Source organism: Candida theae (genome assembly GCF_024610275.1).
Source record: "Candida theae strain CBS 12239 chromosome Unknown scaffold35, whole genome shotgun sequence".
Lineage (NCBI taxonomy): Eukaryota > Fungi > Ascomycota > Pichiomycetes > Serinales > Debaryomycetaceae > Lodderomyces > Lodderomyces theae.
This window is the reverse complement of record NW_026261424.1, coordinates 18,709-40,692: the sequence shown is the minus strand read 5'-3', so window position 1 is coordinate 40,692 and position 21,984 is coordinate 18,709. Positions and strand designations below refer to the sequence as shown.

Below are 21,984 nucleotides of genomic sequence, written 5' to 3'. Positions count from 1 at the left end.
GAAACAAGTATATACTATCATCCACAAGTAACCTATCCAGAAACGTAAGCACATTATAGAAGTTAACTGATCCGAAACACGTAGTTACCTTTTGTGCAGCAATGACACATTCTTCATTCACGACATTCATATGGAACAACGAAGTCACATTCTTGATAAGAGCATATACAAGGCTCCATCTCTATAAGCATAGCACACCAAAAAATCTCATTGTTATCGTGGAAGGAATTAGAAGGGCCAATGCCGTTGGAGGCTTCTCATATACCTTTCTTTGTCGAGAGTGATGCTCAAAACGGTAATTTCCTGCATTTAGTGAGTTTGAAAAGTGTGGAACAAATTTAACCGAATCGATCTATATAAGGCAACCCCCTTCGGCTATCACGTCTCTACAATCAAGAATGACAAGCAAAGTTAAAAGCAGAAACAAGCTTCTATCGTCGCATAAGAAATCACTGCTCGCAAAGTCATCAACCAAGGATGAGTTGTTGGCTTTGAAATATCTGATGGATAGGCCGTGCCTACCTGTATATGCACTTGAGGAAGCCTCCGCAATTGACGGTACACGCTCGAAAAGCACTGGTGAAGAAGCGGCGGCGAGTCAGGACCTCACCTATCCAGATTTTATACCTTGGAAGGATCATACCCAAATTTCTAAGGAGAAACAAGTATCCAATCAGCGTGAATCCGACGAACAAACATACTTGAGCAAAGGTTATTTCGAAGCACCCCATGTGAGCAATGAATACTACTCGGGGAGAAACTTGGCTCTGGCAGCATTGTTTTCATCAAATGAAAATTGCTTGAATGTTGTCAACGAAATATCGCGATACCTCACCAACGCCTATAAATCCCGAAATGAGAATATCAACAAGATTCGGTATAGTGCAGGCAATTTCAAGATACCCCAAAAGATTACGCTCACGGCATCGAAACGAGAGAATTGGCTTAATGAGTTGAGCAATTCGGATGTACCGTTGAAAAAGATTGGAGAAAGGATTCCACATGGAATCAGAGGTAAAGTTCTCATTGATGCGCTATGTGCAAGATTCACTCCCATGAACAGAGCTTTGTGGTTTACCAAGTGTGTTTTGTTTAGCGAAATATTGGCTTTGAGGCGAAAGTACCAGTCAAAGATGCCACCTGAATCCACTCTGTCTGAAAAGTTTGAATTACATTGGTTACAGGATTGGACACAGCAAGTTGCTGCATGTATGTTCAAAATGGCGCAAGATATGATGGAGACTCAAGACATTGCTTCAAAGGAGTATCTCATTAAAAAATTAAGCTATCTTCGAGAGCTTGTTCTGTCTTTGTATGTGGAAACTTTATTGGATAAACCTTACTTGCTTTCGCTTGTATTGAAGCCACTTAAAGATGGATTACCACAAAATTCAGACGCAGTGGGAGACTTGGTAAGATCACGACAAGCTGACGATGAAGATAATCAGGACACTTTGATACAGGACGAGTTGAATTTTGCTATCGACTACGCACAGCGGTTTTCGTCATTAGTATGGATCAAGACTTTTTGGAACGACATTATTGCTGTCGATTATTTGGCAAAAGAGTTGGGTGAGGGGTTGTTGCTAAATCATTTTTACGTTAGCAAATTATCCAGGTACCCTAAATGGTTCTTACCGGAACACTTGAGGGACAACTTGCTAAAATCATTGAGTGACATGATAGTTTACCTTTTCAAACGCAACACAAATACATTTGTTATCCCCGGTAACTGGGCTATAACTAGGGAATCGTTGGCACTGATATTGTCACACGAAATGTGCAGTATGTCACCGAGTGAGCTGAAAAAATTGGCGGACCAACTTGAGCTTATAAACTACCGAAATGATAGCTTGATAATCAATTTGAGCAGATCTGAGACTATTGTTAAATTGCCGAGCTCTGGTGACCCACAGGACGCGAACGCTAATGATAGAAAGGATGTGCGGATTCCAAGTGGCGAAAAAAAGTTTAAAGGGGATCTAAGCAATTCAGCCAAGCTCATGGATGAGTTGGACCATTTGCGTTTTAATGAGAAACTTGCAAAACAATTGCGACCCCAAAATGGACCCCATATTAATGAAAATTGGATACATAGTTTGAGAACAGTCCTATTGTGGTCTGTGTCCCCTTGGCGATACAGTGAGGTTCAAAATGAAAACATATTAGTGATGTGCAACTTTTTGAAAAAGACATTATTCACAGCGGCAGAGATATCTACTAGAGTGGAAGTTGAGAATGAGATTTTGGATTCTATTATGACATTTTTGGAATTGAACTCTGGATTGGTTGATAGCAGCAAACTATATGTCATGGTGAATGAGTTGTACCAATTGAAAGTAATCACAATTGCTTCTTACATTAGGAAGATCATAGCTTCTGGTGTATTCTACACAACTTTGGCTGAAAACAATTTGAGTGAAATGAGTTCCACCACTCAAAACCATCTCCACTTTCTAGTGAACTTGCCCGTTTTGAACAACAAACAATGTGACAGTATTTTGCGGAAATGGACTACTGATGGATTCAATTTCAAAGGCGCTTTCGAGCAGACGAAACACCAACTTCAATCGCAAATCTTGGACAAGCTTTTCAGCAACAAAAGCATTGAAACTCCACCTGATTTTGACAAAGAATGGCGGTCTTGCAAGACTGGATTAAAGTTCCTACTCGTCAATTGGTTGACTGACGAGTTTAAAACAAGACTTGCTTCCTCGCCAAAGCTTGTTATTTTCACTCCCGACATTTTAGCAAACTTGTACAAATATTATGCAATTTCAGACAATCTTCCAGTATTTTTCAAAGTTATTGTCCAAGCAATACTCAGAAATCAAAGCAGAATGGCAATTCTTTATCTGGATGGACTTTTCCTTATCGCGAGGTTGGTTATGAGACATTTCAAGCTTCTCAAACAGTTTTCTGACTCAACCAATAGTTCCACCATTGCAAATCTTTTCCGGTCAATTATGCAAAACTTTCAGGAGTTGAGCCAACGCGAATTTATTGTTTACAATTTTCATCAAGTTTGGAGTTTTATTGATGCCGTGACTGAAAAGGATGGATCTTCTTGTAGAAAGCGAAAGCGGGAAGATGGGCCGGAGTTTGGTGGTTATGGGACTCTTCCGGAGAGAAATAATAGCTTTGGAACACCAATGCAAATACAATCTGTCGACTTGAGGTCAGGCCACACCCCCAAGGTTTCAGACAGTTATAGCTCAGATGACTTTAGAACCGATTTGGCTGCACTTAAGGCGTACAAGGCTAAGCCTTTGAGTGAGTCTGAGTTGAGGGAGTTGAGAGAGATATCTGCTGATGTTAGTCTAGAATCTCACTTGAAAATCTGGTTTCTGCAGATTAAAGGGCTTTCAGAATCGTCAGAGGTTGGTATTGTGAAATTTTGGAAGCATCTTACTCTCGGCGTCCCTTGGGAAAAAGTTGAAGAGGTTACCAAGACTGTTTTGAAAGATGCAATGCAATCAGACTATGATTTGCCAACCAAGGTTCTCATTCTCAAGAAATTGGTTGTATACGACATATCTTCGTATGGAGACATTTTGAAGCTTGTGGTCTCTTTAGAGAAATCGTATTCCGAACCTTTGATACGTCACATGCCATTGGTGCCATCTTTTTCGAAACACCCTGATTTATCAGCAGCTCAGCTGCAATTGTACAATATTAGCCTTTATTTTTTCAAAGAAAGAAACAAGCAGGAGTATACGGCTTTGGTACTGAATGCGTTCATCATTGGTGGTTTGCGAAACAATGACTACCTGGACGAACGGAAAGTTGAGTTGAAGAAATTTTTGAGTCAAAGTCTTCTTACTCAAGAGCAGTATGTCTTTAACCAGATATTTTTGAAAATAGATCGAAATGAATGCTTGTTCTTGTTGAACCTTTGTTTGAATAGGTCAGAAGACACATCCATCAATTTACTTTCTGATCTAGAGGAAAATCTAGAGGAGATCAATGAGTTTAATTTGAGGATATATCAAGTGCTTCTTTGTGTGTTATCTTTGAACTTGGATATCAAAGACAAAGCCGCAACAACCAAACGATGGAGATGTTTTATTGAGAATTTTTTGAGCAAGTCAGAGTTTCTTGAGAGATCGATATTTGGCAGTTTATTTTATTGGGTTCCTTGGGAACACAAGTTGACAATTTTGGAGATCTTTGAAAATAAAATTTTTTCTGAGCTAAAGGTTGACAAAAATCCGGTGGCATTGACTTTGAATGGCATTGATATAGGTCGTGCTGTCAGTGACTTTATCGATATATTCTTGGCGACTGCTGTTGACACGGTGGCGTCTTCCAATTCATTTATATCCAACTGCTGTCAATTTCTAGCCGATATCAACAATGTCATTAATAAAGAAGTATCGCAAGAGTGTCATACTGGACTTGAAACTCTTTTGTCAATTGTTTTGAAGATTCTTATTATACACAAGCCCTCCATATGTACCTTTATTGCCAAAAATTTGACTGGTGACCTTGCTGAGAATTTTGTCAAGAACTTGATTCGGATATTGGACTCAAAATACATGAGAACCCATAGTCAGAAATTAAGGGTCCTTTTCCACGATCTCTTGTTATTGATGAAGACATCAGTGAATGATGAAATTACAACGGTTGCTGAACACAACTTGCACGAGCAGCATAGCGCGGAAGAATTTAGGCAGAAAGAAGCCGCTTTAATGGATCTGTTACCAACCACAGCCCAAGTTCAAAGTTTATTTTCCATTCCTGATCTTGATGAGGAAGACCCCTTCAAGGGCACTTTTAGCGATCGCCAAATTAAATGCGCAATCATGCTAGACAAGGAGGAATTGGCACGCGGTGGAGATGCCAATCGTATGAACCATGGTGCTTTTAAACTACAAGTCCCCAAGGCGGATTCATTGAATATTCCTGATATTATGGGCAATATTTTGAGAAATGGAAAAACTGGAGATCAAGGTGAAGAGCATTTGAAAACATGCATACGTCCATTTAGGATAAGGAGTTACGAATTGTTGGAAGATACTAGTAGCGCTTTAAATGATGCCTGTATCAATTTGCTGTTGTTCAATGCGTACAAGTCAGAGGAAAATCCGCCATAGGTTTATATTCACTACAACGTATACTCACCAGTGCAAGGATCAACACTATGTACTGGTTGTTATTACAACGTATATACCTTGATAGTCATTATTTTTGTGTAATCTACAATGAACATCCCTCTATTTTTATTTTCTTTCAAACTTCTTCTTTTTTCAATACGCGTGAAAAGAGGGGCTTTTTCTAACCATTGAGCTTCAATCAAAAACCACCACGGAGGGCAAAATGGAACTGGCGAAAGACTTCGATGAGGTGTCTAGCTTATCATCGGAAACAGATTATGCGGTACAGTCCCAGGAAATACCTGTGATAATTGAATCACCCACTATTCACTTTCAAAGAGAGCCAGATGACGCAATCAACACTACTACCACTCAACAGGACAAACCCAAAGACTTGAGTTTTTTGACAAGCGCAAACTTCTCAACGGACTCATTGACAGAGAGTCCAAAAGATCTGGGTTATTCATTCACGAATACACAGACGAGTCCGACGCCGAGGAGGTACTCAAACTCGTCGCTAAGCAAGTCGCCAAGATTAATACACCCGAGCCAGCAATCAAGATCAAGACCACTCTCAGCATTTCTTTTAGACTCAGGCAACTCGATTTATGAGGATGAGAGCTCAGTCCCCTTTGACAATTCGCCACGATCTAGAGACTCTTTCACATTTGGTATGAATTCCAACACCACTCCGACTTTTTCGGATAAGGGCTTGCAAGCTCAGTCGTACTACGCCCTGAATGTTCGTCCTCCTTCACCAACACGCTCAACATCGCCAGTTAGATCTAGCAGAAACTATAGGTCAAAGTCTCCCGTGAGGCGATCCTCATCTCCCAAGAAACTGAACCCATTCAATTTTCAGCCTCAAGAGATTATGCTACATGGCAATGGATCGAACCATTCTTTGCAGGTAAAGCCTGCTCATAGAAAAGGTCACAAGTATAAGCACTCGTCAGTATCTATGAATATGTTTCAAGAACCGCCGCCAATGAGCGCAAATGAACAGCAATTGAAAGCTATTCCTGACCTGTATCCCGTACCGAATTGCAGAGAAGCTTTGGCATCTGTGAGGAAACAGCAAAAATCTAGACTTATTTGGGCTTTGGGACACCTCAGTTTGTCTATTGCCATCTTTGTGATTGGCTTCAAGTATGGGTTCAGCTCGTTGGCGACGTTGGCCCACTTGGTATTCTACGACTCGTTGGGATCTTTGTTCATTGTCTTAGTTGACGTTATGTCAAATTTTGAAGTTTGGAACAATTCGTCATTGGCGTACCCATTCGGACTAGAACGAATTGAAGTGTTGGTGAGTTTTGCCTTGAGCGCCTCACTCTTGATGCTCAGCTTTGACTTGTTTAGTCATTTCTTTGAAGAATTTATCTTGTCGTTGATTTCACATGATGAGCACCTGGATCATGAACATGTGTCACACCATGTCCATGAAGGTCATGGAAATCTAGCGAAAAACTTGCTTCCGTATGAAGCGATATTGGTGATTACTTTGGTAGTTTCTTTGATATCTTCTAATTTCATTCTTGCCTATGACAGAATCAATGAAATGTTGAACAAGTCTGAGAGCTCCACGGCGAAGAACGATGTTGCACCAATTAGTAACCCTGTGGAACAAAATACTTTGGCTCTGAGGATGCTAAGGTTATTGGATGTTTGGAGAAACTATCCAACCCATATGATCACAGTCACATACGCGTCGTTTCTTGTAATCCTTCCATTGATTCCAGAAACGTTTGTTAAGGATTTGGCATATGATGTCAATAAATGTGCCACAATATTAGTGGCGTTCTTGTTATTTTACAATGGTTGGAATCTAGTTAAATCACTAGGTGTGATACTTTTATGCTCGTTTCCATACTCGAACTATGAATATAACTTACTAAAGTCCAAGATCAAACAGGACATTCTATCGTTGGACTGTTTCAAAGATGGATTTCTGATCGATAAACTTTTCATTACCAAATTCAACTACCAGCTATACGTCATTGGCGTGTCAATCAGCATGAAAGGTGCTGATTCAGATGAAGAAGCAAGAATGAGATTTGAAGTGAACAAGATCATCAATAAAGAGATGCAGATGTTGGACGATGGCAGGAGGAAACATACATTGGAGATTACTATCGATATTAATAGGTTTTAAAGTATACACAGAGTCGTCTAGAAAAGAAAAAATCGGGGAAAATGGGAAAAATTATTTAGTGTAGTTTTGACGAATCCGGTAATCTTTTTTTTCACTCTGACTCACTTAAGCGCGATGAAGTGAATAAAGTCAATTTAATCTTCCCCGTTGAATTTTTCTTTTTCTTTTTCTTTTTTTCTTTTTTTTTTTTTTTTTCCATCTTTCCCTTTTCCTTACTAAAGAGTAAAGACAATTCTGCTCCCATAGGATGTTGAGATACCTAGCTAGAAACGGGTCAGCTGGTCACAGGCTTGCTCGAAGGGGATTCTTGGCCACTGTGCACAGCAGTTACTCCACAACTTCTGAAACAGCAAAGAAGCCAAAAACGTTTCACGACACTGCCGATGCCAGTGAAGAATCGCACACGGGTCAGTTTATCGAAAAGGTTTCCAAACCATACACTGTCACAACTTATGCTCGACCAAATCTTGTGTTAACCCATGGTAAAGGCTCATACATTTACGATTTAGAAAACCGAAAGTATATCGACTTCACTGCTGGAATCGCCGTTACTTGTTTGGGCCATTCCAATGAAGGAGTTACTGAGATATTACAAGATCAGTCTGAAAAATTGATTCACTGTTCCAATTTGTACTACAATCTACCAGCCGGTGAATTGGCGAGTAAATTGATTCACAAGACAAAAGAGCACAATGGGTTACATGATGCTTCAAAGGTGTTCTTGTGCAATTCAGGAACTGAGGCGAATGAAGCTGCATTGAAGTTTGCTAGAAAGTATGGGAAACTGAAAGGTGGAGATTCAAAAGTGGAATTTATAACTTTTAGCAACTCCTTTCACGGAAGATCCATGGGTGCTTTGTCTGTCACGCCCAACCCTAAGTACCAAGCTCCTTTTGCTCCGTTGATACCAGGGGTGCACGTTGCTGAGCCAAACAACATTGAGAGCGTGAAAGAATTGATTTCTTCAGAAAAAACTTGTGGTGTTATCATTGAACCAATACAGGGTGAGGGTGGAGTTAATCTTGTTGATGAAAACTTTTTGGTTGGGTTGAGAAAGTTGTGCAATGAGCACGATGCATTGCTAATTTATGATGAAATACAGTGTGGCTTGGGTCGATCCGGTAAGTTATGGGCTCACTCGCATTTGCCTCACGAAGCGCATCCAGATATCGTGACCATGGCGAAAGCTTTGGGCAATGGGTTCCCTATTGGTGCAACCATGGTTACTGAAAAGGTTGAAAATGTACTTTCGGTGGGTGATCATGGAACCACCTATGGTGGAAATCCACTTGGAGCTAGGATCGGTTCATATGTTGTGGATGAGATCACAAAAGAGCCATTCTTGCAAAAAGTGAATGAAAAGTCGGAAAAGTTTGTCACCAAGTTTAATCAAATTGCCGACGCTCATCCGGAAAAGATACTAGAAGTTAAAGGTAAAGGTTTGTTGTTGGGATTACAATTTGCAGATGGTGTTGATATTAATAAAATCGTGGAGAAATGCAGAGAGAATGGGTTATTGATTATAACTGCTGGAATGAACACTATCAGGTTTGTGCCAGCACTCAATATTCCAGATGAAGCTATAGACGATGGTCTTGCTATTTTGGAACATTGTATAGAGCAATAGGAGTATGTATTTAAACAAGAAGTGGACTCTGACTTTGGCCCCATGTGGGTAAGGTTGTATCTCCTGCATATAACCGATTTTCCAAATTAAATTTGGTCCCTATTACCTAATCATTTGATGTTGACTCTGTTGATTCTGGTAGATTAGTGTATCACAGATGGCCCATCACCTCTTTAGAATTAAAATAGTACATGAAACCCCAGTGCAGACCTGGGCCAGAGCTTTGGCAGCGTTACCCTCCTAGCACGTTCAAGAGGATTCTTGTTGGCAAAAAATATATCTCCCCATCACCTTGTCAGTCTTATCTTTTCTCATCAAGAGGGACCATCGCACAAACAGAAAAGAGAGAGAGAGAGACAAAAGGAAATACAAAACATCCATATCTTCTTCCCTCCAAAAGAAACGTATACAACTGAGAAAGCAGCACCTTACATACATACCCCTTTGGATGACACATGACTATACCTTTCAAAGTCCCCATATCCGATCTAGACTTTTGTCTAGAGCAGCTTTTGGATCACAAGCCACCCAAAATCTTGCCCTCTGAAACCATTCAACAACTATGCCACATGCTCAAAACACAGTTATTGGCTGCCCCCAACATCTTGTCGCTACAATCACCTATATCTGTTGTTGGCGATATACACGGCCAGTACCATGATATGCTAGAGATTTTCAAAATTGGAGGATCCCCTCCAAACACCAACTATCTCTTTTTGGGTGACTATGTCGACCGAGGATATTATTCGGTGGAAACAATTTCACTATTGATAGTGTTGAAGCTTCGGTATCCAAACAGAGTCAGCCTAATAAGAGGTAATCATGAGTCGAGAACAATAACCACAAACTACGGGTTTTACACTGAAGTGTTGAACAAGTATAACGGGTCAGCGGATGTTTGGTCGTACATCACCGATTTGTTTGACTATCTCCCTCTAGGGGCCACGATTGATGGTACAGTTTTTGCATGCCATGGTGGTTTATCACCAAGCTGTCAACACTTGGATCAGATCAGAGCAGTTGATCGATTTCGAGAGATTCCTCACGATGGTATAATGGCTGATCTAGTATGGTCAGACCCTGACGTTGAGATAACTGATTTCAAATTAAGTCCAAGAGGTGCTGGCTACCTTTTCGGAAGTGATATTATGGATAAGTTTTGTAATGACAACCAGTTGTCCCAAATGATCAGAGCCCACCAGCTATGCAACGAGGGATACACCAGCTATTGGAAAGGGAAATGTCTCACCGTTTGGTCAGCGCCAAACTATTGCTACAGATGTGGTAATAAGGCGAGTGTATTGGAAATCCTAAATACGAATTATGGAAGTAAATCAATAGAGGGTGATGATGCGGAGAAACAGCCATACCCACATTCAGCCAAAGATGCATCGTTCAAGTCCACGATTCAGGCAAAACAGGGAGTGCTACCTGGCCAATTCTTCAACGTGTTTGAAGCATCTACCGAGAATGATGAGGACACATTGAATGGAAGGGGGATCAATGGAGTAAACTTGTCAAATTCAGATAATAACGATACCGATTTTTTTGCCGCTTACTTTCAAGAACGACCCAAACGCCAACATGTGGATTATTTTTTGTAAGAAAAGACGAATGATAGCGAACAGTTGCAGGGATAATATTGTTTTATTAGCTTGATCCAGAAACCTGTGACACGTTGTGGTAATAATAACTAATATGTATTATAGACTTGTAATTAATAACAAACTGTTATCAAACTCCATCCTAATATACCACCTATCCGTAGTAGAGTTCGAAATTAAACCCATCATGTACCTCGTAGTCATCCAACGAAATGTGGTCTTTGTATATCTGATGTCCCTTTCTCAACACAATCTTCTCATACGGAGTTCCAATCTGTGCTCCAAGCACCTTTTTCAAATCTCCGATTGTGTCGGTGGGTAAACACTTTACCCGTATCTTTTTACCAAGTCTGTCATTTGCTTGTATTTCTATCATTGGGAGAGTAGTACAACGTATATGCTGCGTGCAGTATGGAGAAACACTTTTGTAGGTGTATAAAGCGTAGAAGTGAATCTTGCAGAAAAGGAGAAAAAGAAGAAATTAAAATCAAAGCGAGAAAACTGCAAAGAGGCCTCGTGAATTCAGTTTTTGCTTTGTTCGCAAAAGGGCAATCAGAAATTAGCCAAAGGGGGGTTATAAATATCCACTTGAGGATTTTGCTTTGTCATATACCTATTAGCACTCCCTACTGATCCATAGAGACACGTATGGTGCATTATGTCACACAATAATTTCGAACGCTTTTCCGAGGAAGAGCATCAAAATCATCTTCAATCACCAGAGATTGCGCAGCACCAGGGAGAACAACCGCAACACCAAGAGCATGCTGAGCAATTGTCGCGCTATACCGGCCTTGAAGTTGCCCCTGGAGATATGGCAATAACTCCAGATGTTCAAAGCAGGGGATCAGTTAGTGACCACCTGTCATCCACGTCAACACCACAGATAAGGAGGCCACCATCATTAATGCGTTCACAAACTGTAAATGGGAGTACGCCCATCACGACAAAGGAACTGCATGTGAAACGATCTCTTAGCTCTGGATATAATAACGCCGCGGCTAAGTCAGCGGCTGCAGCCAGTGGGAAAGTCCATTTTACAAACACCACCACCTCCCCCACCAATACCAAGAAGTCACACGCCATAAGTGTCCATAGTCCCGCTGCCGTTAGCAGATCACCCAGCAGCTCGGTTGTGAGAACCAGGTCAAGCTCATTGACGAAAACACAGCTGCAACCGGTTACCTCGCTGTATTTGGCACAAGAAAAGTCGTATTTGCGCAAAATTAAAAACCAATTTGCAGACGATTATTACACCAAGGGCATTACCGGTGCAGATGACGAAAGCAAAGATTCAGTTGATGATGAAGATGATGATGAAGGGTATGACTCTGCATCAACTAATGGGGATGATGCAACATTGTTGGCAACCATTGACGATGACAAGTACCAAATTGATTACAGCATGGCTCTTTCGTTGATGAAAAACTCCACTGTCAACCTCAAGAAGATATCGAATCTAAAGACGGATACTGCGGATGATCCCGCTGTTGTTGAAAGGTTGGATTGGCAGTCTATGTTGACTTCAGTATTGACAGGAGATGTGGTGCGATCGGAAAAGACCAAGATAATAAATACTCACAACCCTGACAATCCACTCGAAAGCTATGTACACTCGACATTCAAGGAGAGCATTTGGTTTGGTATTAGAGCAAAGATTTTTAATAGAACCGAGGACGATCAGAAGAAAATTGTGGCTTATAGAAGAACTTTGGTTGAGCAGTTGATTGAAGATATTATGCAGTTTGAAGTGAACTACGATGATTCAACGCGAAACCCAATCCGCGAGCAAGTCAAGACGATTTTAGATCGATATGATGAGGCGTGCAGTCTATGGAGAACGTTGGAGGAGATGCGTAACGACAAACCTGCTTGTCGTAGTGAGGAGTTTCAAAACAGAGTTGACGCATTGACTGCGTGGCTATCAATCACCGACGCTATTAAACGAGAAACGCACTCTTTGCGAGTGTGGATTGGTAATGACGAATTGGACATCACTAAATCACCGGTAGAAGTGCCAAATAAAAGCACGAGCTCCCTATCCAATAGCAAAATCGTCAAGGAGATCTTTGACGAAGATAACAAGTCTCTTGCAGAAAGGTTGATGAAGGAAAAAGACGTGCACACAATCTTCAAGAAGCGTATATTCAAGCCATTGTCGCCGTGGATGATCAAATCAAAAGATACGTATATCCGTTTGGGAAATATGTTTGAAATAATGAAACTACCTGATTATCTTCATGACTTGATTCAGATATGCATTATACCCATGAAGTTAATCAAAGAAATTATAAATGTGCGATTGGGGTATGCCATGAAGTTGCAAAACCCCACATTGATGATGATCGATCAAATGTTGGACGATTTCCAATCTTATATCACAATAGCATTGGAGGTGAAGCTGGGGGTTCAACAATATAAAGAGCCTGACCCACAAAAGATATGGCTTTTGAGCGAATTGTTTGATGGCGAAGTTTCAGATTTTGATACTGTGATTCTTAGATGCATCCGGTACTTTTTGGTCTTGTTCAACAAGAAATTGTTGGATAGCTCGAGGTCGCAAAACAGTTTTAGGACCTTCAAGGAACCAGAAGAATTGGAAGAAGTGTGGAAGTTCTTGCAATCATTGGGTAACTATATCGATGGAGGGGGTGCTGTTGTAGCCGAAGAGATTGCATTGTTGACACTGAGATTGAACCATCGACTCTTGGCGTACTTTAACCATTCCATCAGATCTCCTCCTCATACTGAGTCCACGCAGGACCTTGTTCGTTGGTACAGTTCAACTTTGGGGAATTTTGGTCAAATACGTCGGAAGTTGGCCAGATTTACAGGCGATATATCAAGAGCATTTACAAACTCCTTGGTTTTCGAGTTGCCTGATCAACCACACCAAAACAACACCAAGCTCTTGCTTGATGTATTGAGAGAAACTGATCATTTCCTCGTCTACACAAACACGATTGAAGCTCAAGGAACATATTTCTTTGCAAGTCCTGATTTAGCTGGAAACGAGCAAGAAATTCTCAAAATAATCAATGGTTCATATGTTGGTTTGGATCCAAGCACTAAGACATCGCATTTTACCGAGCTTCTGAATTTGCTTCATAGCTCATGGAACGTCACCTCAGAGAGCGTAGAGGATCCTCTGAAATTTGGATACATATTGTCGCTTTGTCCAATGAAGCCAATTGTGTGGGAGGGTACGGTTTTCAATGTCAAAGTAGACTCTGTGCCCACAACTGATTTGAAAAATGGACAATTGGCGCTCATTTCAAAGGTTCCATATTTTGAAATTCACATTGTGCGAGACAAATTTTTGGACCTTGTTAGTGATGTTTTAGTTGTGGGTGGTGGTATAAAACCAATTGAACCACGATGCTCTTTGGGCAAGGTTCATTACGAGTTGACAAAGACGAATAAAGCATTTTTCCGTATGAGTTTATCTGTTTTGGATTCGGTGAAAACAGTTCAACTCAAATTCAGACAATTGACTAACCCACAGGGTGATTACCAAACTGTGATCAACAATTATTTTGTTTTTGCTCGTGACTACGGAAAGAATGCAGCTCGTAATTTAGATTCTTCTCGAAAATCCGCCGTGATTATGAAACTAATGCAGTTGGCCATTGATTGGGTCAGCTTCATTTGTGACGATTGTGTCCCCACTGATCGGAAAACTTTCAGGTGGTGTGTATTGGCATTGGAGTTTGCCATGGATATGACGCGTGGCTTCAACGTGCTATTCCTCAATGACGAGCAGTTTAGTAAGTTGAAAGTGAAAGTTGCCAGATGTATGTCGTTGCTCATTTCGCATTTTGATATCATGGGAGCTAGATCCAGTGAAGCTGAAAAGAACAAGTTGTTGAAATGGACTTCTCAGAGACAAAACATTGCCAATTCACAAAATGACGAATACGCGTTGGAAATGTACCATGAGGAGATCATGCAGCAAATTGCTGAGATTGAACAGTACAGATCTGAGCTTCTGAATGAGTATCAATCAGTGGGTAAAGTTATTGACAAGAGCGATCTGGAGTATCAATTTGTCACGCTATTGGCATCATCATTCTCTAGTGTGTCTATTAGATGGCAAAAGGGAAAGTATGTGGGAGGTGGTACTTTTGGTCAAGTGTTTACCGCGGTGAATTTGGACACTGGGGGCGTTATGGCGGTGAAGGAGATTAGATTTCATGATAGTCAATCAATCAAGAGTATTGTACCACAGATAAAGGAGGAAATGACTGTGTTGGAGATGTTGAATCATCCAAATGTTGTACAATACTTTGGTGTCGAAGTGCATCGTGACAAAGTGTACATTTTCATGGAGTTTTGTGAAGGTGGATCACTTGCGGGCTTATTGACACATGGTCGTATTGAGGATGAAATGGTGATCCAGGTCTACACGTTACAAATGTTGGAAGGTGTTGCATACTTGCATCAGTCGGGAGTTGTGCACAGAGACATTAAGCCGGAAAATATCTTGCTTGATCACAATGGAGTCATTAAATTTGTCGATTTTGGTGCTGCTAAAGTGATAGCAAACAGTGGGCGGACTAGAGTTGCTTCCAAGTCGAATCGCCCCGTTACTGGTACCGAAAACCAGAGTTTGAACTCCATGACCGGTACGCCAATGTACATGTCACCTGAGGTGATAACTGGCTCTTCCACTGATCGTAGTGGTGTTGTTGATATTTGGTCGCTTGGATGTTGTGTTTTGGAAATGGCCACCGGTCGCCGGCCATGGGCAAATCTAGACAATGAGTGGGCAATCATGTATCACATTGCCGCAGGTCATAAACCACCATTGCCATCGCCAGATCAATTGAGTGAAGAAGGTAGAAGGTTCATATCGCGATGTCTTGTTCACGATCCAGCAAAGAGACCTAGTGCTGTTGAGTTGTTGAGTGATCCATGGATGGTTTCAATTAGACAAATTGCATTTGGTGGTAGTGGATCGGAATACAGTACACCTTCGTCTGAGAATGGGAACTCCAGTGCTAGTCAATAGTAGAAGATGTCGCAAAGCTGACATTCAAAGATTTATCTAGAGCAGACTGTAAATGAAATTAGATATACGGAACTCCATTATTCATCAAGACAACTATTTACATAAAATTATCAGAAACTACTGTGTTCTTTTGTTTTCTTTTTTTATTTTTTCTATAGGTGTATTTGCCTATCAAAAAGCTCATTAACTTCCTTAGTCACATCTCCTTTGATATTCAAAATTCCCGCACTTTGATTCATGTTTATTTCAAAATGAGGATAAGCGTCAAGTAGGTCCTGTTTCAATTTATGCAAATCTCCCTGAATACGTTTTATCTCTGTCGTTATTTTGGTATTTTGGATCTTCTTGTAGACTGGCCAATGATGAAACTTCGTCTTGGTGATGTAATAGTTGTTGATCCCAAATCCGTTGTTGGGCAAGTCGCGATACGACACAGAACTTAGGTCCTGGAATACATATCTAGGGAGTTCTGGTTTGGGGAGCTTAACTCGGAGTGCCAAAGCTGTGGGGGTAGGTCTCATTGGATGTTGCTTCGAGTGTTGGTAAAGAGGATGAGAACCTGCAAGACGAACTCCATTTCTCTGAGAAGAAAAATTTTTGTGTGTATGGTCTGGTCAGCGCACGACTTTTTGACACTGGAGGTTGCGAAAAACGAGAAAGATACATTATCTGTTATACAAGAGCTTGAATTGGCTTAAAAAACTGAAATATAGATCGCGTGCATAGTAACTCAGTATGCAGACTCTATATAGCAACTTCGGCACTCGCCCTTAAATCGCCTCTGCTCATCTCGAGATTCCCATTGTCCACTTCCTTGTGCGACCGGATGTGCTCCTCGAGATCTGTTTTCTTGGAGAAAGCACTTCCACATTCAACGCAAACCAATTCCCTCTCATGAGTCTTGATATGTTTTGTCAAGTTTGAACTCTCGCTAAAGCTCTTATTGCAACCTGGCCATTTGCATTTGAGCGGTTTCTCCCCTGTATGTACACGATTATGAATTGATAATGAGCTACTCGTGGCAAATCTCTTGCCACATGTGCTACATTGGAAAGGCTTCTCGCCAGAATGAACACGTAAATGTTGATCAAGCATTGACTGCACAGCAAATGAAGCTCCGCAAATTGAGCATTTACAAGGTTTGTAGTTTGTGTGCACGTGAATGTGACGAAGAAGCTTTTGTCGCTGCTTGAATATCTTACCATTGTGCCTGTCGCACCCTATCCAATTGCAAGTGTATTTTGACTGTCCCGATCCTATATGGTCGTTGATTATGTGGTGCTGCAAGTCGCATTGGGATTCATGAGTGGCATTACAAGGTATGGGTTTACCGTAGTCATCAACTCCAACCTCCCATTCACACCGGAACTCGGGACCTTGTGCACAACATGCTGGTTTATTGGTAGTATTGCCTTTCTTCTTTTGGGGGAGAATTGACATCGACGTTATATTCAACTCCGGCTTGGTGCTAGTGGGGGATTTGGCTGCTAGCGGCGACTTTTCATTCACACTTGTGGTTGACATGGGGGTCAACACTCTTGGCGAGCTCGTCCTGAATTCTGTCTCTTCCTGATTAGATTGTTTGTGTGTTTCCAAATGTTCTAGCAAGGCATCGAGATTTTCATCGGTGTAATTACAATTGTTCCATTCACATTGGTATGACGTCGCCTTCTCCAAATCATGTTCCTGTTTTATATGGTCACCAACTAAGTGATTCATAAAATTGTCATTGTTCAATTTCTTAATGCAATGCTCCCACTGGCAGGGATACTGCAATAGTGATTCTGCATCATTCAGTGTTGAAAGTTGTTTGAGACCGGCCTTTTTCGTCATCATATCATGAAAATTGTTAAATTTGATAATGAAATCGAAATCGGACATGAGTTTTTCATCTTCGTAAACAGAGGTTGGATCGTTTGGAATAGTTGTGTGGAAACATGACTGGTGGACGTGATGGTGGTAGCTCGATTCTTTGGCATCTTTAGGATGACACTCATGCGGGAAGTGTATTTGGAAATCATTCAGAGGGTTCCGCTTTGATTTTTTAACCGGTGGGTTTGAGAGAGCTTGGCTAAGAAGATTTTCCTGCGATGTCAAGTTTTGGTGAACATTGCTGATTAAGTCTTCAAATAGTGGTCGCTTGGCGGTTTGCAAGTCACAAAGATTGTCCTTTTCTAATTCTGGTAAAGTCCCCTGTGAATGATGACAACTTGATCTGTGGCAGTCACGGTCTTCGTTGGGAGACAGATGGCAAACTTTGTTATCCTTACATTGGGGATCTTCACAACACACAAGTTTCGACACGTGCTCTTTTTCAAATAGCTCGCAACATGGTATTTGATAGCTTCTTTGGCTCTTGAGAACAGGGACATTGGGTGGTGCTTGCTCACAGCATTTGTGTGTTTCCATGGGTGGTACGCAGTTTGCATCTGTGCAGCATGTCGTCTCATCCACTCCAGCCCCAACACAGCAACCTTCCTCATCAATAATTTTGCTGTCATCACATGTTAAATAGAAACAATCATCCAAATCATCGCAAAATACTTCGTTGCATGTAGCCTCGTTACTAAATTCCTGACAAAAACCGTCAAACAGCAGTGTTCCCGCTCCGCTCTGTAAATTGGGCGATCTGAAATCAGTGGAGTGTGGTACACACTCTTGTAGTTGGTGGTAGTGATGGTCGTGGTCGTGGTTGTGTATATGTCCGTGAATATGCGTGTGATCCTTGTGCTTGTGTATATGACCGTGAACGTAACCGTGTGTAAGTACAGTTGACTCTGGCGCCACTCCCTTTTCCAACATCTCAATCAACTTTTTATCCAGTATCTGCTGAATTGGGGCCAGTATTGAAGGAACAGCCAGACATGTGAAATCTGACTGACTTGTTGGTGAGATGGTCGTGGATGTTGTCGTGCTCACAACATTTCCCAACAGTGTATTCGATGAGCCGTTTTGAGTATGTGCCTGTGGTGTGGGAGTCATGGCTGGTTGTTTCCCTCTTGAAAGTAGCCTACGTTCAAGTGAGGGATTGAAAGGCATACAGTTTTTTTCAGATGACTTCAAGAAAGGGAATAGGATTGTGTTGTAACAAAGCTATAGTATTTGATGTTAGTCTAGTATACAACTGTGAAGATTAATTGTATGTCATAATGTATTGAAGTGTATCTATTATTAGTTAAAGATGAGACAGAGTTTGCAATCACCTTGGTGGTTACCTGACTCAGTTGACTTTATTTTTTTTTTTTCTTCTTAGGTTTTGAAGAGAAGCACGTGAAGCACGTGATTTGTGCTTTTTAAGAAAAATAAGATCAATTCATGGCATTGACACCTCACCTTGTTAAAACAGATCACTAATTCTTCAACCATCTGGTTCGAGAGTGTACGATGCTTACTGAGTGTGGCAAACACCTAGTTGGTCACAAGGCTACTGAAGAAAGCAAGTCCTTCTCCTTCTTTATTTTTCAATAGTTTTGCACCAAAATGAGTTGAATTTGTAGCTTACATTTGCAATTTGATTCAGGGTACAGCTCGAGAATCTTGACAAAATTAATCAACTTGATTCACTGCTGTTAGTCACCATAAGTCACAGTCTACAACTAAAAAAAATTGTGAACGTACCTAATCGACACCTAAAATTCTATACCAAACTTAACAAACCCTCCCGTGGAATGTCACTAGTGAGTATTGGCTTCACGAGAATGTAATCAAAGTCTTTGTAATGGTTGTCACATTCCCATGTAAACACTTTAAAAGTAATACAATAATAATGCTCTCAAGTCATATAAATCGGTTCGTGGTGGTGGTGATAGGGAGGGGGGGGGGAACTATCGGAGCAATCGTAATTCGTGCCGCTTTCCTTCCGATTTTGTATATTGTCTTCCTTACTTATGCTGTTACTCATTGTTTGGCGGATCTCTTCATCTGTTCAATTGTTTTTTTTGGGGTTCTTCTTGGTTTGGTGCAATGATGACAAAGAAATGGCAAAAATCACAAAGCACAAACAGAATCGAGACAAATTGTAAACAAAGACACAAAACCATAAAATACAAAGATCAACATCACCTCCACTGCAAACGCGAAGCGTCATTCTCTTTGCACATACCGAGTGCTGAAACCAACAATGGATTGAAGAGTTCCCCAGTTATTCTCATGTGTGATTTGATGCGTATCCTCTAGATCTAGCGCAAAGTATTCAAGCTTGTGATCGGAGAGGTTTTTTTTGACCACGCAAGAGAACCTAAATCGGCTCGATTTTATATGAAGATCTGTCTCAATTCTTCAACTACTGGGGAGTAAACAGTGCAGATCGTTCACAAAACTTAAACAACTAGATGATGATGATGATGATGTTTTATTGGTCAAACGTATGCCAACACTAAGCGCCAATATATCCTGCTCCGTAAATCGGTTGATACTATGAAACTCTGCTTTTTATACACTTTGGTGACGCAATGGCCCCACCCACTTATACCAAAGCAAGATTCTCCTCGTAAAAAACATAACTAAGTAATTTAGACTTTTGCCGGAGGGTTTCACTTGAAAATTTTTTTTCTTTGTATTATTGGATTTTTATTGTTTCACATTAACCATAGCAATTTTTGTGACGAATCTCATACTGGTATTAGTGTACTCACTATCCGCGTTTAGTGGTCATACTTTACGAGTACATTAATAAGAGTGGATCGCTATTTACGAGCACCCACGCTCTCAAATGAGAATTCTCCAAGATGAGGTAGAGGGTGCTCCACTGCTCAGAACACAACTCATCATAGTTATAACATTCTCTCCACTTTTAATTGATATTAGCCACAATGGTTATGAGTTTCTTCATTACAGTACGAGCAATCCCTAACTCAACATTTTTTCTTCTTTTGTTTACACTAAAAGCGATTTTGGTGGAATGTATCATTACTTAAAGCCAAATTGCCTAATTGGGCAACATTGAATGCCAAAAATAAAGCCCCCAATGAGAGTACAAAAACGGATAAGCAGCAAATCGTTAACAACTTTTAAACTGCCACAATTCATACTTGTATATATATAGTATGTATACATTCCAGGTTCTCTTTATATAGTAGGATATCCCCGAAAGATCAAATCAAATTTGAGGTCATATATCAATCGCTCACATACCGTTCATATTCTTTTTTCCTTTTTTTTTTTTTGAGTTTTTTTTTTTTTTTGTACTGCACCTTAGTCAGAAGTCCTTAATATCTAATACACTAAGAGATGCTATTCAGGCGAAAGAGCAAAGATTCATTACAGAGTAGGGAGCCACTGGTTTCAATTAGAAAATCGAGAAGTGCAAGAGACCTACTACTGAGGTTAACAACGACGCCATCACAATCGAAGAAATCGTTAGATAAACACGACAAAAGAACTAGTCAACCCGAGCTACATTTGGACACAGATAGACAATATTTACCATATGAAGAACCATTTACAATTTTGACACCAAAGGAAGACGAGTTCAAAAACTGCGATCTCATGACACCTATTCGACAAATGACAGCAACTCCTGAGACTATGCAAGCTCCCCAACAGCATTCTTCTCAAACACACTCTGGACTGAGGGCAAAAGTGTTGTCAACCATAATTGACTTTGAAAACGAGTCCATTGTTGAAATGTACACGCCAAGGAAAGCAGTCAACATTCAAAATCATATCCGTCTCAATTCGGCATGTGCTGTTTTAGAAAAAATTAGTTGGGGGGACGATAAAGAAATTGGCGAACAGGATGGGATTGGAGAGGGGGATGTGTCAGCTACCACAAACGACGACGACGATTTGACATTTGATGGAGCGTTTAGCACATCAACCTCTTGTCAAAATTCTCCAAACAAAGACCCCTTTGACACAGTATCATTAACTGAAGCAAATATTCAGATATACAAGAGACTGCATCGAAAGTCCAAACATCATGACAGTCTACATTTTGTACAAGGTATTCTTGAGTCACCCACAAGACCACAAAAAGTACAAGACATACCAACAATAACACCACCACCATCTCTACAAGCTGGACTTGCAGAGGAGGAGCAAGATTCGCGAAATTCTGAATTGTACCAGTTGGAGATTATGTTGTTGCAAGAAAAACACAAATATGAAATGAAGCAACAACAAAGAGCCTTGGATGATTTACAGCTGCAATTGAAACAACAACGAAATGAAAACACCCTTTTGAGAAATCAGATTGCACAGCTAGAACATGAAGCGTATTTATTACCAGCATTTAAATGGGATAAACCTGGCAAATCTAATAGCGATGAAAGAAGTCACAAGGTTACATTCAAAGACAATGATGACGCTGGTTCATTCATCTCAACTGAAGAATCAATTATGAGTTTGTACTACGACGAGAGAAAAGTTTCGGGAGCCTCGACAGTTGGGTCGTCTAGCAATAGTGTCAACAAAAAGTTTGATTAGCTACGCTACGGGACAGTTACAACTCATAAAATTCATTTCTCGATTTCTACATCACGTTAATATATTTT

At 40.6% G+C, this 21,984-nt stretch overlaps 7 protein-coding genes across 7 annotated transcripts; 5 read left to right on the top strand and 2 right to left on the bottom strand. All coding sequences in view use genetic code 12, as the record gives it.

Annotated features, from left to right (window-relative positions):
• Positions 1–398: 398 nt before the first annotated feature.
• SRB8 (Srb8p) lies at positions 399–5,096 on the top strand (the record flags this gene model as incomplete). The annotated part of the gene is made up of 1 exon (XM_051751394.1): positions 399–5,096. The coding sequence occupies one exon, from the start codon at positions 399–401 to the stop codon at positions 5,094–5,096; it is 4,698 nt and encodes a 1,565-aa protein (XP_051609367.1).
• A 223-nt stretch (positions 5,097–5,319) lies between these two features.
• KGF57_002114 (Zn(2+) transporter) lies at positions 5,320–7,248 on the top strand (the record flags this gene model as incomplete). Its single annotated transcript, XM_051751393.1, has 1 exon — positions 5,320–7,248. One exon carries the CDS (start codon positions 5,320–5,322, stop codon positions 7,246–7,248), a length of 1,929 nt encoding a protein of 642 aa, XP_051609366.1.
• Positions 7,249–7,495: 247 nt separating this feature from the next.
• Positions 7,496–8,875, top strand: ARG8 (acetylornithine transaminase; the record flags this gene model as incomplete). Its single annotated transcript, XM_051751392.1, has 1 exon — positions 7,496–8,875. The coding sequence occupies one exon, from the start codon at positions 7,496–7,498 to the stop codon at positions 8,873–8,875; it is 1,380 nt and encodes a 459-aa protein (XP_051609365.1).
• Positions 8,876–9,330: 455 nt separating this feature from the next.
• On the top strand, positions 9,331–15,490 carry SSK2 (mitogen-activated protein kinase kinase kinase; the record flags this gene model as incomplete). Its single annotated transcript, XM_051751391.1, has 2 exons — positions 9,331–10,461; positions 11,120–15,490. 2 exons carry the CDS (start codon positions 9,331–9,333, stop codon positions 15,488–15,490), a joined length of 5,502 nt encoding a protein of 1,833 aa, XP_051609364.1.
• A 152-nt stretch (positions 15,491–15,642) lies between these two features.
• On the bottom strand, positions 15,643–16,011 carry IMG2 (mitochondrial 54S ribosomal protein mL49; the record flags this gene model as incomplete). Its single annotated transcript, XM_051751390.1, has 1 exon — positions 15,643–16,011. The coding sequence occupies one exon, from the start codon at positions 16,009–16,011 to the stop codon at positions 15,643–15,645; it is 369 nt and encodes a 122-aa protein (XP_051609363.1).
• A 223-nt stretch (positions 16,012–16,234) lies between these two features.
• CSR1 (Csr1p) lies at positions 16,235–18,472 on the bottom strand (the record flags this gene model as incomplete). The annotated part of the gene is made up of 1 exon (XM_051751389.1): positions 16,235–18,472. The coding sequence occupies one exon, from the start codon at positions 18,470–18,472 to the stop codon at positions 16,235–16,237; it is 2,238 nt and encodes a 745-aa protein (XP_051609362.1).
• Positions 18,473–20,719: 2,247 nt separating this feature from the next.
• On the top strand, positions 20,720–21,916 carry KGF57_002109 (uncharacterized protein; the record flags this gene model as incomplete). Its single annotated transcript, XM_051751388.1, has 1 exon — positions 20,720–21,916. One exon carries the CDS (start codon positions 20,720–20,722, stop codon positions 21,914–21,916), a length of 1,197 nt encoding a protein of 398 aa, XP_051609361.1.
• Between the last annotated feature and the right edge of the window lie 68 nt (positions 21,917–21,984).